Here is a 16,159-nt window from a genome sequence, read left to right on the forward strand (position 1 = left end):
TCTGATTACTGAAAAAGGCACCTATTCAAATAACTGAATATCTCTCAGGACTAAGCACAGCTTGACCTTGTTAGAATTAATAGCTTGTTAGTCACACAGGCAGAAACGGAGCTCAATATTTATAGAAGAGATTGTTCGTGTTCCCTCCTTCAGGTATTTTTTTACAACAATGCAATTATCACAGAGCAATTATTACATATTCTCCAACTCAGGTAAGGAAAAATCTTCATTAAATAACATTAAATTTTAATAAGTAGCTTCACTTAACAAGTTATTTCTCTGACATGGCTGCAAATTTGTGATTTGAATTAAAATCTCTGCTATGCAAAGTGTCCTATGAACCCTTAGCTACACTGTTGTCTGCATTTTAGTTTTTAATCAAAATATAGAGATGACACAATGCACTAAATCACAGTAATGTGATTGTAATCATAGTAATGTGATTGTGAGGTGCCCACATACCCCAGGAACAGATGTAATAGAGTTTCAAACATTTACAGATATCACTATAGCTAAATCTCTACATTATCCCCTGTGGGTCATTTAATGGAAATGGAGAATGGAATAAAGTAGAAAGAACCATTTCTGACTGTCAGTCCTTTCAGCTAAGCACAGCTGAAAGATGTACAGACAGAATATGTCATTATCACTTTGAAAAGAACTGTTCTACCTCTTCATTTAGCCTGCCACACCATGACTTTTACAACCTCAAATGAAGAGTGTAGAAAAATTGTGACTCTATGACTGTACCACACAAGAAGACTTTTTCCCTTCAAGGAGAAAAAAAAAAAAAAAATCAGACTACTGAGAAATCAGGACTCCAGCTGTCTAGAGGCCAATGCTTCTGTTCCGTTAGCCTTCCAGATCTTAACTACCCTCTTGAATCTCCCAGAACATAAGCTTCCATGATGGCTCCTTAAACCCTTCTGGCTAAAATGATTTGGGTTTGTTTCCAACTGTTTAAGTAATAGCTTTTTAATTTACTTCAGAAACTAATTTTGAATGGAACAGGTTACAGAGAACACTTGAATAAGTGGCTTATAAGCTTTTAAGACAGTGGCTAGAAAAGAATATGATTCCTGGCTAAACATCAGCAGAGTTCTAGGGAGAAAATGAAAGCCAAAGATTTCCTGTACTCAGGGGAAAGATTAGGCACAGTTTTATACTTGCCACTATTTTGTTAGCAAATTATTCAATTCCCATAGTACAGTGATTAAGGGAGTTTGCCTGAGAGCTTTGGGTGAAGTCCCTGATCTTAATCAGATAATGTAGGAATGTTAATCCAGTTCTCTTACAGACTGGTCAGTGCTCTAATCACAAAATTATCCTTACTGGATTCTTATTAGTTTGGATGTTCCTCACAGTTTCTGGGGAACCTCCTGAAGAGTGATTAACTTGTCATACTAGAATTTCCTAATAATTCTACAGATCACAAGTTGAGTTTCCTACCACATTGTATTTATCATCTGTCGTGTGAATATGTATCCTAACCCAAGAAAATCTTGACTAAGAAACTGGCAGAAAAGTTAGTGTATAATTTCTACTCTTCTCAGTAATCTTTGATGCAAACTAAGGTTGTCTATCATGTCGGTCTTTTTGTGACAAGTGAATATTTAGCATTTTCACTTAAGATCTCTACCATTAAAGATACTTACTCGTAAGAGACAACCCTGAATACACACATTTAAAATGATGCTAAATTCATGGTACAAACAGAATTAAGTCATATATAATTATGATATCCACCATTACATCCTGATTGCAGCAGAAATTTTCAGTGCATTGGGGAGAATTTATTGACTCGCCTGCCATTAATGTTATTCTAAATGGAAGGACTAGAGTCTGTCTTAAGTCTCTAAAATTCTACTGTGGGAATGTTTGTTTTATTATAACTGTCCACAATATTCCTTCCACTTAGCCAAGTTTTGAGCTATAAATTTATCCTTTCATATGTTTTCATATGTTATTCAGAGAACAAATCCTATCCCATATCACTGTACGGAAAGAAGTCTTTTCTAGAATCTATCCTAATATCAAAGAAAATTTAGTAATTCAGTTTCTGGAAAAAAATCTTAATGAATACAGCACAAGAAGAGAACAAACTTTTCTCTAGTTTACAACTGGAGGATAAGATGTTCATGTGTTTCTAATTATGGAGATATAAATGTAGAAGGTCACATTTAACCAAAGCAAAATGTTTAACTAAAGGTTAAGTAAAACTTTCCTCTTCCCATTTTAAAACCCATTTTTAAACTATACTCCACTTCACTAGTCCAACACTTACCCTCTGTCTAGAAAACACTTTCTAGGAATAGGATTCCTATCTTGGAATATTTTTAAAATTAATTATTTATAACTAATAAATGTCGTGTATAAATGTCATACATATACATGAGTTTTCTACCTTTCTGAAACTGAAAATACAACTAAAAGCACTTCATTTTCAATTGTGAGTGGTTGTGTTATGAGTGAAGTAAAGGGAACAGAGGCCAAACCCTGAGGATACAAAAGCTCAGAATAAGTAATGAGGTTAGCAGTGGTATTTTCTCTAGTTCTTCAAATGAGAGGCCAAAATTTCTAGTCTACAGTTTGGGCTGCAGAGATTTCTGTTTCCCTGCCTTTGAAAATGTCAAGCAGTAACTATGACCAAGATTGATGGCTCTCTCTGTGTAGGGAAGTCTTTACTGAGTCATAACCTAGACTTCAATTCATCAAATTTCTCACATATGTGTAATTTAGCATCTAAGCTCTTCTGCTAAACCCAGCATATCTGGCCTTGGATGAGAACAAACTTCACCCTTTTTACATTCAGAGATGAATGAGGACACCTGAAATGGCTTGTAGAGAACATTCCAGTACAAAGATTTGTGCATATATATTTGTACGGAAACATGATAACCTGAACATTTTCACTGACTATGTATGTAGATAACTTTTCTGAGCAGCCAGCCATGCAAATAAAGAAAAATCAGGACTCACTACACTAGAAAACAAGTCATCCTGCTTGAGAGGTTTAAGAATATGAGTCAACAAAAAGCCAAGAGAACTATCATTGCTTTTTTTCTTCCATTTTATTTTTACAGGGGAGGAGATTGTGCTGAACTTGGCACAAGAGTTCTTTGGCAGATTTCTTTTAGGCATCACTGACCAATGTTTGTTCTTCCTCCTTTCCATTTGCCTGCTCTTCATCCAGGTCAGACTCACAAAAGCCATTCAGAAACCTGGAAAATATTAATTAATCTAAACGATTAGGAGGAGGATTTAATTTTCACAGGGTTTCTGATTATCTTTCTGATGGCAGCTTTACTGTTCTCAAAGAACCTCATTTCTCCTATAGTAAATTACATTTTCATTTGTACTTCTAATACGACCTTAAGCTCCACTTTTCTTGAAACCAGCACAGTTCTTTTACAAGATGAATATAAAATATCCACTTTCCACTTAAGTACCAAAAGTGTCAAAATTTTTGCAGCTTCCAGAGAGGAATTTTTCATTTGGTTCTGATAAATTACGACACAAAGTAGTGTTGCACTAATATGCATTGTTATCTAATTAACTGGAAAGACCTTCCTAAATGGGAAATGTTTTTCAGTTGAGACTCCTTATATAACCATGCAGATACAAGTATGTATTATTTCCTCAACCAGAAAGATAAAACTAAAATTTTTCCTTCATTGGCAACAGCTAATGGAATATCCATTGTTTTAGACCCAAAAGCAACAAATCATTCTTGTTATAAACTTACTGCAGTCCTTAACTCGAGCAAAATTCCTGTTATTCACAATCCTTTCACTATGCTGACAAGAACACCAAACTAATAAGTCATCCTTACTTGTACATTATACTGTAGGCCATGATTGCAAAACAAGCAGTCACTTGTGAATTGTATCTAAGATCCTGAGACAGTAAAATATATAACATTAGGTATGATCATTTTTAATAATCTGAAACCATTTGCAACTTTGAAGGCTATTTTTGTCAGTTTGTACAAATTTTAATTTAGACACCATTAATTAAAATATTACCAATACACTGTCTGAAATCTTAATAGCTACAGTTCAGTGCATCATCATTCTTAATCCTGAGTTGAATTTAGAGGAATATTTTTTTCTCCAGTTCATTTATTTTATGCTTTTTATACTCTGTACATGAATCGGTTAACTCTTTTCTTTGTGTAATAGTTTCATAAATCATCAGGAGGAGAGGCAAAGCAAGAAAACGTGAGTGAAGAAGATGTGCAAGATGAAGCATATCTAGAATCCTACATTACTTCAGCTAATTAAAAAAAATAACATATTCATTTCCAGCAGATACTGTTTCTATAAAGTAGTGGGAAAACTTAACAATTAAAACTCCTTGAAAGCGGTAATCTTAACAAAGCTCAAAGTAAACTAAACTCAAAGCAAACTGTTTTACCGTGTAAGAGTTCTTGTTCTACACTGAATGCTGAAACCTAATCTTTTCCAAAACTTTCCCAATTTTTCTCCTGAAATACTCCCCTGGGTTCAGCCCTTTTGTATTGTCAAAAGACCATCACAGGATACTTTCTCTATACTTTTTTTTTTAAGCTAAATCTTTTACAATAGTGTCTTTGAAATTTTTTTGCTGTTTGATAGTGTACTTGAGCTGTGCTCCAAACTCTCTGAAACACTCTGTAAAGGGTTATTATGTAGGAGCCCTCTGTAAAACTTCCTGCCTACGTTTATATTTTCACTGTCATGGAAAAGTAGAAATGAACATCCTTAATACCTTGTTAACTATACATTCTATCATTATGTGAAACAATCACACAGATTTAATCAACAGATTTAGAACAGACAGGATTCAGTTCACAAAACTTTGATGACATGGAAAAAAAATTAAAAATTGAAGGTTAACATCTTCATTCAGTTACATGAGAATATGTCTGGTCAGATACACTGACCTCTGTTGAGGTATAAACTAATTTGCTCTAATGTAACACAGTAGAAAGTATCCTCTGATCTCTGAAATTGTACAGGTTCTCTTTTCCCCTGGAAATTTCACTGTAGTAAAGCCACTGGGCAGTATCTACACAGAGATAAAATGAAGAATTACTTAATTCTCTCTTGTACAGTAATAATGTTAAAGTTAACATCTTTTCAAGCGAAATAAAAAAAAGGAAGAAAAGCTGGAATGAAAATGTGTGAAATTGAAATAACTGCCTTATGCTATCAAGCATCAAGTGTTTTATACTCCCTAGGTTTTTATTTCCTAAATTTGAAGAGGCTTTCTGTTGTTTTTATTAGTCAAGATAATTTACTGCTCCCAATCAGCATCCAAGCCTGCAAAGATCCATTTTAACAACCCTGTTTATTATTTGTAAACAGTTATTAAATAATTCCTCCAAGTTTCTAATGTGTTATAAAGGAAGTTAATTAAATTATGTATATTTTTTTCCTGCTAAAACTTTTTATCTCCTCAGATAGAATTTCAGAGTGTTTTTATAACCCAGCTTGAAGTGAAATTGAATTGTATGAAATGACTGATTGCCAAGGACATCTGAACAAATGAGGTATTTATTTTATTCAGAATCCATTGAAGGATTTCTTGATGTTTTTATTTAATTTGCTTCACATCAAGGAGCTAAGTTTGCCTTTGAGACACATCAGGAAAGAAATAAAAGATTAATAAAAGCCCAGGAAGTTCCTACATTCTTGCAGAGTTTGATACGAAGCCTTAATATTATTCCACTTCTTCCTCATAGATAAATAGAGACCCATGTTTTCATCTCAAGTTGTCCAGTCCCCTGGGTACAGGTACTGTTTATACACAAAAAACTGAGATGATGATAAATACGTCAAATAGAATATTTTGAGTTGATGATACATATGTCCGGAGAATACAGGCTGCATGAATTGTTTTATTTATATATTGCCATTTGTAAAAGCTGTTTAAAACCACAAGCTCTTCCAGTGGTTTCTGACAAATGTGCTGACTGCGTAGGATAATGTCAGTTGTGATGTCAACTATTAGAACTCAGAAAGCTATAGGGTTTTTAAACTTAAGTAAATATTTGAAAAGTTGAAAGTGATTCAATTCATTTTATAATCAAAAAGCTTAAAAAGCCATATTCAAAATCATATAACAGAACTCAGCAACATATTGTCAAGCAAATTTTCAGGTACTCAGATTTTATTTTTTAATGCCAGTCTTAATTTCTCACTTCCTTAGTAAAGTTCAAGGTTCTTGTTATGCTCAGCTGTTTCTTTCTCTGCAAATTACTCTATTTTTCTTTGACTCTATCAACACCTCTTTTCAGCAGCTGTAGTATCCCATATATTGGAGTATAATGTATATATATTTTTTAAACTCTGTCATCGCCCTTTAATATTTGTCAATGGACAAGACAATATAACCTAAAGCAATTTCTATCAAAAAGAAAAAGTACAGTACTTTAATGGAATATTTTAATTGTGATCCCAGATAGTTTTTAAAGGGCCCATACTACTGCATTCCGTGGAGGAGGTAGAATGAGGGAGAAGTCCTCAATAATACATATGATTTAGCAAACAGAATTTTCCTGAATATTTTTTCAGGGTAGGATTATGGAGACTGCAAGGCTAGATAGAAAGCCTGGGTCTCTTCACTGAGAAACTTGCCTAGTCATACAAGCAAGCAAGTAATTTATTAAGAAATAGTAAAGAACTCCATTACAATAATGAGGCTTTTCAGAAATCCCACCAGATAAAAATTAAGGCACGGAAGCCTAGTAGCAATTCATGCATGTGAAAAAATAAATCAGGAAATTGTTGAGGAGCAGTTCATCTGTGGGCAAATGCCTCCCAAGTACTCCAGTTCAGTTCAGAAGGCTGGATTATCACAGTTGTGTGACAGCCAGCTGTGAAACACACATTTGCTTGAGTCTGGTATATACTACCCACTTGACATTTAAGAAAATCTGTGGAGTTTTCCTTCACAGATTTTGTTCTTAGCTCAGTGATGTAGACTGCTGCCTTTATCCTTATTTACTCTCTCCATTTCTTATGTTGCATTGTGTGCCTATGTACTGTTACTACAATATGGATAATTAATCTGTTGAATTTCTGCACAAAACTGGAACCCAGCAAAAGCATGAAGAAATGCCATAATGAAACAATAGACCAAGATATGAATAACAAATATGACAATAAAAATCTATTTTTTTGTCAGAGATCAATCTGATTAAAAAGACTGTCAATGTTTGTTTTTTTTTTTTTTTAATTTTCAGATGTTGATATTGAGAAGCTCAGGTCTCTGTGTTAATTCAGAAAAACTAAACACCTGAAAGTCAATTAATTTGCATGGGTGCTAAAGCAGCAAAAGAAAATAGGAAATGATACAGTAAATCATGCACCTTTTTGCTGCAGAGACTGCATGCTGTGCAGACAGAAATTTCAACTTGTTATGATGAATAAATATTAACTTAATTCCATTCTAATCTGTGAATATATTTTTTACTTTGCTAAACTAAGTCATCTGTGCTTAAGTCCAGCTTTTGTAATGAATCTACAGCACAGAACTAGTCTTAGTTGTAGAAAAACCTTTAAGCAAGACAAAAGCCTCAGAGTCTCTTTCTCTCTTTCTTTCTTTCTGATTTATGCAAGTATGTATTCACACATGCTGGATTGCTGAACTGTATTTCTGAAGAACTAGAAAGCATCATTAAATGTGGAACATCTTGGAGAAAATGAAAATATAGGCCCTTATGGAATTATTAACTATTATTCTCGAAAATATCATTATTTTGACAGAAAACAAAACCAAAGAGCAATTATAATGTAATAAATATTAGTAATTTTTGCTGCAAAAGAGCAAATAACACCGTTGCCTCTATGGGCAGATATTCCAACAGAATCAGAGTTACATCTCGTTTGCATTGAAATTCCATATTGCTCCATAAAGAAATGTTATTGGAAGGTGTTTTCTTTTGATTTTTGGGAAAAAATCCTAAGCCATTTTTTGATAATAAAATTTTGGTACTTGTTTATAGAAAAAAATACAGCAGTTATATGCCTTGACAAAATTCAAAACTACCTGGTTTACCTACTAACTATTATCAAAGCTAATGTAGTGTTCTTGGTGGTACCTGATTACTGTGTTGAATTGAAGCCTGGGAGTGTAACAGGTCTTTTGTACAGTAACAGGTAAAGTTTTAAGCAATACAGCCTCTGTTCTGTTGTCTAACCATGTGTGTCCTGTGTTATCTGAGATGCAAGAATGTGTATCTCCTGGCATCCCGCTGCTGGTCTGTATGCCCTATGTGGTATTTGCTGGTCCTCTGTGGAAGTCTCAGATGCCTGAGGGTATCTCTGTGTGTCAGTGGCCACGTGGGTTGAGGCAACTGAGCTGAACCCTAAAGAAACAGACATTACTGAGAAAGGAGATTTGCTTTTCTTGGTCACTGACAGAGTGCCAGAGTAGCAAGGAGGAGTAACTGCTCTAAACAAAATACATCAGGAGGTTCACACTGCACCCCAGCCTTCTGAGGTCTAAATATTCCCACAACTGTTAGATGTTTTAAAAGAAACCATCTCCATTAATACCTTTCCTTTGCTGATCGCTGCACTCAATGCATGCATGCATTGAAAAGCAATAAAATCAAGGTTCTTAAATTAACTAGAGAATTTTTGGTTTAGTATTTTTCCTTCCATGCGGTACCCAGAAATAATGCCTTTCTTACCATCGTTTCTCAGTGTCAGAGGTGTAGGAGGACTCAAAACTCTGGCATTTGTTACGGTGTTTTTTACCAGGCATATATAGCTGCCAACATCAGATGTTTGCACCTTGGAGATGTAGAGATTGCCTGTCTCCTGAGAGATGAAGCGTCTGCTGTCTTCTGCCACAAAAGATGGGAATTCATTAAATACCCAGCTATAGATGATCTCTAAAAGAAAACAGAAAAAAATAAGAGAAAGTAATTATGGAAACAATGTGTCATGTTAATGGATACACTCAACGAATGTTCATTAACTCTATTTAAGTCGTCTAGAAAAAACAAAAGCTAAAGGCTTTTTAAACTTTTTATTTGTTTTAGAATTGAAGATATTTTTTTCTCTCCTTGGAATTTTGAAAATAGCATAAATGTTGAGTCCACAAGTTCCCTGGGAAGACAGATTTAGTTCAAGAAAAATAATTAAATTGTTCATCAGACTCAGAAAAAAAACCCCATAAAATATTAGATAATTCCTTTTTCTGATCTTTCAGGTCAAGCCAATAGTAATATACAAAGCATTCTTTTCCCTACTTGTTTGAATTTGCAGTGAAATATATCAAGATGCTTCCTATAGAGCTAGGCAAGACTTTGCAAGTGTGTGTATAAACAGGTTTTATTCTGAACATCTGTTTTTAAAACCAGCAGATTCTAATAACTGTTCAACCTACCTTGCAGGTAGTATTACTGCACTAGACTTCTATCTTCTTCTACCTCTGCTTCACTAAAGAATCTCAGAACCCTTCCTATATGCAGTTTAAATCCCTACACTCAATGAATAATTCCTTAAACCAAAGCTACCAACTGCTTTGACTCATAATCTGATGGATCAGACTAATCAAAGTGATTTTTGAAAATGGTAACTAAATCCAGCACTTTGGTTCTTATTTTTATCCCACAAGCCTTTCTGTTCACCTGAAAAGTATGTACTTTTCCTTTTGTACTCATAACAATTGCTTGAGAAAAAAAGATTATTTCCTATTATTCTGTATGAGATTATATCATGATTTATTAAAAAGCTAGATGCATTAGTCTCGGCATTAGAAGTATCAGTAGAGTTAATGAGATTCTGATTTAGCAGGGAATACCTTGCAGGGAATTATTCATGTGGAGTTCCACCAATTCAGACTTTAAAGCCTTAACCTTATGTATACTTTTTCCCATGTTCTCTTTTCAGTCTTATCTTCCACTGTCTCATTTTGTCTTCACACTTTAAAAAAATGTTCTTCACTACTTAAACTGGCACATTAGCTATAAGGCAATTTCTTCTGTAATCTACCCCCCATGATAATCTTTAAAAACCTGACTCCAAAATTAGCAAAACCAAAGCTAGTTCAGGTAGCTAAAGTCCCTACTACTGCTCCAAGATGTAAACTGCTCCATTGGTAAAGTAAGTTCCAAGTTTTTAGACTCAAATTTCTTAGGTGACTACTCTCAGCTTCAGCGGCAATCCGAAGACAATAACTCCATGTGTGTCAGTCTGGTTCTCTCACACTTTTATCCCCACTACAGTCAAAGTGTTTTCTTGATATAAAGTTACCTGGAAAATGAAAGGGTCAAAGGGGTGAGAGGAAACACCTCAAAATTTAAATGTTTCTTTTTGCTTTTCTGCTAATGATAGGAGAGAAACTAGTTCAGCTGTTCATGGTATGAGAAGTGTGAAATACATTAACATCCTAGCTAAATATATGTCGTAGCCCGGTGTGCAGTTTGTCTATAACAGTATAGAAAGCATTAGAGATTCCAGCTGATCTGTTGTTCTTTCTATCCTTATGTTGTACTGATCCCCGGCATGGTGGTTGGAAAGGAACAGAAAAGCACAACGACTGCTTTTTCAACCAGTATAAGCCAACAGCGCAAGCAGTGACCTGCAGGATGTTCTGGATGAGCTTTAAGGAAGTTCAGTCTAGTTGTGAAGTCAGATGAAAATTTTCTCTTGAAAAACCGATGGTATTAGTACAAAAATGTTATGTTAAAGGACTAAACATTTTTACCTGACAGGAGGGGAAGACTTCTCCAAAACAGGGAATTAAGCTGCCCTCATTGACTTTTTGATTAAACCCTTTTTCAGATCTAATTGTAATTCTGAGTGGCTACAGAGGTCCCTGAGGAATTCAGGGCTCACAGAGAGCTCTCCGAGTTCAAAATCTCCTTCCTCTTCTGTTATGTTTCAGGCAAAATACTAATTAACTCAAATTCTCTCTGAAAATTTCATTGCCACATTTTGCCATTGATGTCTTACCTGGCAGAAATGATTCATGGCAGCATAAAATTTTACAAAGTGATGATGAACATACAAGTTCAAGGAAAATGCATAGGCTTTAATTGAAGACACCTGTTACCAATTCAAAGGGAAAGCAATCAGTCTTACTAATTGCTCTGGCTTAGAAGTAGTTCAAACCAAATATAAAGTACTCAACATTTTAGGTTCATTGGTGGTTCACGTACAATAGAATTTTCTCCATGTGTAGCCTAAAAACACATGCAGTTAATTATTCATTTATTAATTAGACCTACTCCTAACAAACTGATTTTAGGCAATAAATTTTTGTGCCTCTAAGGAAATAGAACACTTAGTCTTTGCTGGTGCTTAATCCGGGGGGATACTGTCATTTTATCACCTGCTAAATGACTTTTGTTGTTAAAAATGGAGTGATGAGTGAATGGGTATTGGGATAGAGTACTGAGAAAAAAAAAATAACAGAACTTCTGCCAAATCTAAAACTTAAACCATTTATGCTGCTGTTAATGCTTTTATCTGTGCATACGTACAGCATCCGTATTCCAGCCAGGAGCCCAAACTCCAAAGCACAGGCAAAAGTGCTGACAGTTTATTTCTTGGTCATTGTCAGCCCATTGACATTGAAGGAATTACTACTATTTTTCATTTCTAAAAAACAAAACCCTGGGAATACACTTTCAAATACCTGAAGACTTTGCATCTGAAGGCTCAGATCTGGAAATGATCTGGAATTCTGAACCTTCTTTGCAGGTGAAAAGCCCCTTACATGGTTTCTGAAGTTTCTCTAGACCTGGCTAATGAGTTCAGCAAATTCTTAAATACAATTTTGAGGGCTATGTCCATACAGTATGCATGGGCTTCAGTGGAAATATCTCAAGGAAACTCTGCAATTTCCAATGCATGCTACGCAGAACAGTCAGAGATAACCACAGCTGGCTTGGGATCTGGGGACTCAACAGTTTTTATCCGACAGAAATAGATGGATGATCTTGCAGGAGTGATTTTACAAAAGGTTGTTAAGAGAATTACTGCAATTATGGGAAAATGGGTGTACTTTGACATTGATCCATTGTACAAATGTCTCACACTTCTAAATTTGCAGCCACAGTAGAGGTTGAAACATGCATTGGTGTTCATATTCTGGGGTTCTAGCTGTTCCCAATTTGTATGCCAGCAAAATTAAAATTTAGGGTTCTTAAATCACAGAATTGCTAACGAAGACTGTCCAAGTACAAAACCTGAGTTTTTGTTTTGTTTTGTTTTCTTCTGGCAGTATCATGCACAAGAGAATATCAAAATAATTGCAATGACTTATTAAAAAAAAAACCAAACTAATGAAGAGAGAATGATGGAGAATCGACATTTAAAGCATTACTGTCTATCTATAGAAAGTCTGTCATCTATAGTGCACACACAGTAAAATGTTCTTAAACAACAGTGAATCTAGTTACATGCCACAAGTCCCACAGCAGTTCAGCACAGGAGTACATGTAAGCTACAAGAAGAGAGGCTTGCCTTTAAATACTATCTGAAATCCCACTCTTACAAAATCATAAACTGCTGAGTGAACATTTTGAACATTTGAACACAACAAGAAGCCCAAGACCAAACCAGTGTAATTTGGCTAAGTACAAATCACAACTGCCATTGTATTAACTTTTTAATAGGAGACTGAACTCCAGAGATGCATCTCAAGACTGACAGGTAAATAAGTGGCCTTCAAGAGATTTTGAAGATAAAACTCAGTGCTACCAAAATTTAAATAATCTACAACTGTAAAATCAGAAAATAATTACTCTAGACGAGAACCTTCTAAAGTCATCTCCTTTTGACAAAAGACTGAGTAAATGGTTTCTCCATGCTGTACTAATTTTGCTTTCAATCGGGAAAAAAGTTTAAGTGAAAACAGGAAATGGTGAATACTGCAGTATACAGAAGTTTAGAGTATATTTACAGAATATATGCTGAGTTTATTTTTTATTTCCATGCCCAACTATTTTATTTTTAATGTGACACCTATGCCAAAACCACAAAGAAGCAGAGCTCTTCCTGGAAACTACAGTTGACTGCCAACACAAAAGAAACTTTTACGCAGATGCTATTTATCAGCACAAACAGAAACAGAGAGTAAAAAGACAGAAAAATTATGAATTATAAAAGCTATTATAAATTGGCATTCTCCTGAGGCTTGGGCTGGAGGACTCTTCTGCTGGTAAATTCTGTTATATATAAAGTCTTGGTGTGAAAATGATTTAAGTAATTTTGGTAGCTGCAAAACTGATATTTCCCTTTATGAATGACCAGCCTTGTTTACAGAAGAATGCCTCCAGGGAGCTTTGTATCTGTTTTTTGAAGGCCATTTGGAAAGTCTTCCAAATGTCCAGTTTGTTTCAGTGTTTCATTAAGTACATTTTAGTGGGCTATGTAGGTGAAAATCTGACTCACTTGGTGACAAATCAGTGAGAAGAGAGCATCTATCTCCTGCCAAAATGAATTTATAGTGTGAAATTTTGTTTACCATAATTTCTTAAATTATTTTTGTAGATCTATTTTCTCTGTTTAACAGCACTATTTCCTAAACTGTCACAATGTGACATACTTCCTACAATGGATGAAGCTGGAGTACTGAAATATCAGCACTTTTACTAGTGCTGTATTGTGTTTTTGGAGATATCATTCTGATGCAGAAAACGTCAGTACTATGGTAATGGAAAAGTCTTTCTGTCAATGTGGGTCAGTAAGAAACAACCTCTTAAGTATTGTATCAAGAGATGTGCTGGAAGCATTCAGATAGCACCAAATATTCACTCCTGTGTTTGTTAGTGCTTGAATGTTTCCCCAATTTACTTCAAGGCTTTTCTCCTGAGAAATTGCTTGTTTAGTCCTTTTGATATGAGGCTTCTGGACAGCCTTTTCATCAGTCCTGTGAGCTAAGTGGTGTTTCTTGTGTCAAGTGAAGACATAGCAAGTGTCGCCATAAGAACTCCTTTAAGGCCACCTAAAACCCAAATGTACTGCCCATACAATGGTTAAATGATGCATCTTCAAGGGCAAAGCACGCAAACATACATCCTATAATTGCACTTCTGTGGAGCTGTGGAGTTATGGAGTTTGTACAAGAAGTAAGTCTGTTTTGCATCTTCTTTTTGTGATGCAGTGGCAGATATAGAACTCTATCTCCTCCAGTATCCTGTTGGGAAAAAATATTTCTCTTCCTCTCTTTAGGATTTCCTCTGATTACTCCAATTCCACAAGATGGCAGTACTTGATGAATAAATGGTACTGATGCCTGATGACAGCCAAAATCTGAGATAATCTGTGAGTTTTAGCAACTCTTAAGGAGTTGCTTCTTTTATTTTTTTTTCTTTTTTTTTTCTTTTTTTTTTTTAATTGATAAAAAAAGCAGCAAAAAGTGCACTCAAGATTACAGGCTGAATTGACTATACATAGCTATAAACCATGAAATCTGCATGACGACTTTGCTTTACCGTTCAGAAATATTCTGTTTAAGCAAAATCAAGTATCAGGAAATATATGTGCCTAAATCTCCCCTGCTGAAAATATGAAACCTTGCTTTATCTCAAGACCAGTTTTCACCTTTGTCATCAAACATGCTGTATGGATATTCTGTGTACCATCCACAGAATAAAGGTGCAATATGTGGCACACTCTAACACTCACACTTCACATTCAGAGAGGGGAAGGATTCTTTTTTGCTGAGATGAGTGATAACAATAGGCGGCTCCTCCAGCCTTCCACCACAACCAGATAAATACTTTTGGTGCATACCTTTGTGCTGCTGTGGCTTATTATCAGTGCTTATTAATCTTCCAAGAAAGTATTTAATGAATGTAATTTATTTGTTGCATTGTAATGAACCCACATAGAGCAAACAGATATTGTCAATTTATCAGCTAGCAATGAAATTGCTTCTTTTCTTCTCTGGGGACTCTGTATCTACTGCTCACTTACCTGAAACACAATTCTACCAATCACATATTTGTCTTTGTTCAGATTTAATTATAGTGATAAATCTTAAAAGATTTTCTTTCTTATAACCATTCACACAGCCAATGAGTAAAAATACGGTAGAAAAGTTAAGTGTACTGTCAAGACTGATTTTGTACTGGAGGATACAAATATTATATTGTCATTACCAGTGTACACATCCAATATAATCCCATTTGTACATTTGATGTGTATGAAATGTAGCCAGTCATCGAAACATGTAAAGACCAATTAAATCTCTTTCTCACACATATGCCCTTTAAAGAGACCACATAGCATACAACAGAAATACGGCTTCTGGGAAAGGATGCTAGATTATTATGTATATTTGGCTGTCACTGGCATATTTTCATATTAATAAAAAAAAGCTTTTCCAGAAAGACTCAAAAACATTGTCATCAAAAGGAACTCAAAACCACATGTCCTTCAAGCCCTTCTTTTGCTCTCAGGCAAGATCAGATATTCTCAGACAGTTTTTAAAATGTCCAGAGAGTTATATTCCTATGTCTAGATCTTCAGAATAACCTATTTCATTGCTCAGTTAATAGTCAGATAGTTTTCCCTAATATTTGTATGTCATTCCTTTTTTTTTTCAATGCTGTTTATTACTTATTCAGATTAATATATTGAAAGTATTGAGAATTTACTCATGACCTGTATAAAAGGATTACAGTTACAACAGAAGACCACTATCCTTGTGTGTATCAGGCTTCTGTTTTTGAGGCTAGATGAGCCAAATCTCTCTAACTTTTCGTTAGAAGTCATGGTTTCGAATCCTCTGCTTAGTTTTATTGTTGTCACCCCTACTGCTTTTCTACATCTTATAGTGTAAGACTCAAAGCTGGATATGATATTCTACTTGAGACATTAACATTATTGATAATTTAAATAGTAGTATCACCAACTCTATAGGTTGTCTTGGTTTTCTACAGTCTTAGTATGTCCCAGAATTGAAGTATGCGATTTTCCACTCTACTAAGTATTCCATTTGTGTAATAGCAGTGTTTCTCTAAGGAAGAATGCTGTTTGATAATTTATTTCTTTTTATACTATCTGTAAACTTGATCTAAAGTAATCTGTAATCTGCTGAATTTTGTCTTACTCATTGCAACAAATTTCTCTGATGTACTGCTCTTTTGGATTCTTTTTCTATGCTCTTCAGTGACTGTAGCCTCTTACATCTAGGAGTCATTCCCAAA

At 34.9% G+C, this 16,159-nt stretch overlaps 1 protein-coding gene across 1 annotated transcript in view; it reads right to left on the bottom strand.

The window, feature by feature from the left end:
- Positions 1-16,159, bottom strand: part of CNTN5 (contactin 5) — a 186,763-nt gene that overhangs the window by 156,668 nt on the left and 13,936 nt on the right. The window contains exon 2 of the mRNA XM_010080210.1: positions 8,681-8,884. Within this exon, the coding sequence (XP_010078512.1) occupies positions 8,681-8,884 (204 nt within the window). The remainder of the gene's footprint in view (positions 1-8,680; positions 8,885-16,159) is intronic.

The sequence above is a fragment of the Pterocles gutturalis genome, unplaced genomic scaffold, assembly GCF_000699245.1.
Source record: "Pterocles gutturalis isolate BGI_N339 unplaced genomic scaffold, ASM69924v1 scaffold3154, whole genome shotgun sequence".
Lineage (NCBI taxonomy): Eukaryota > Metazoa > Chordata > Aves > Pterocliformes > Pteroclidae > Pterocles > Pterocles gutturalis.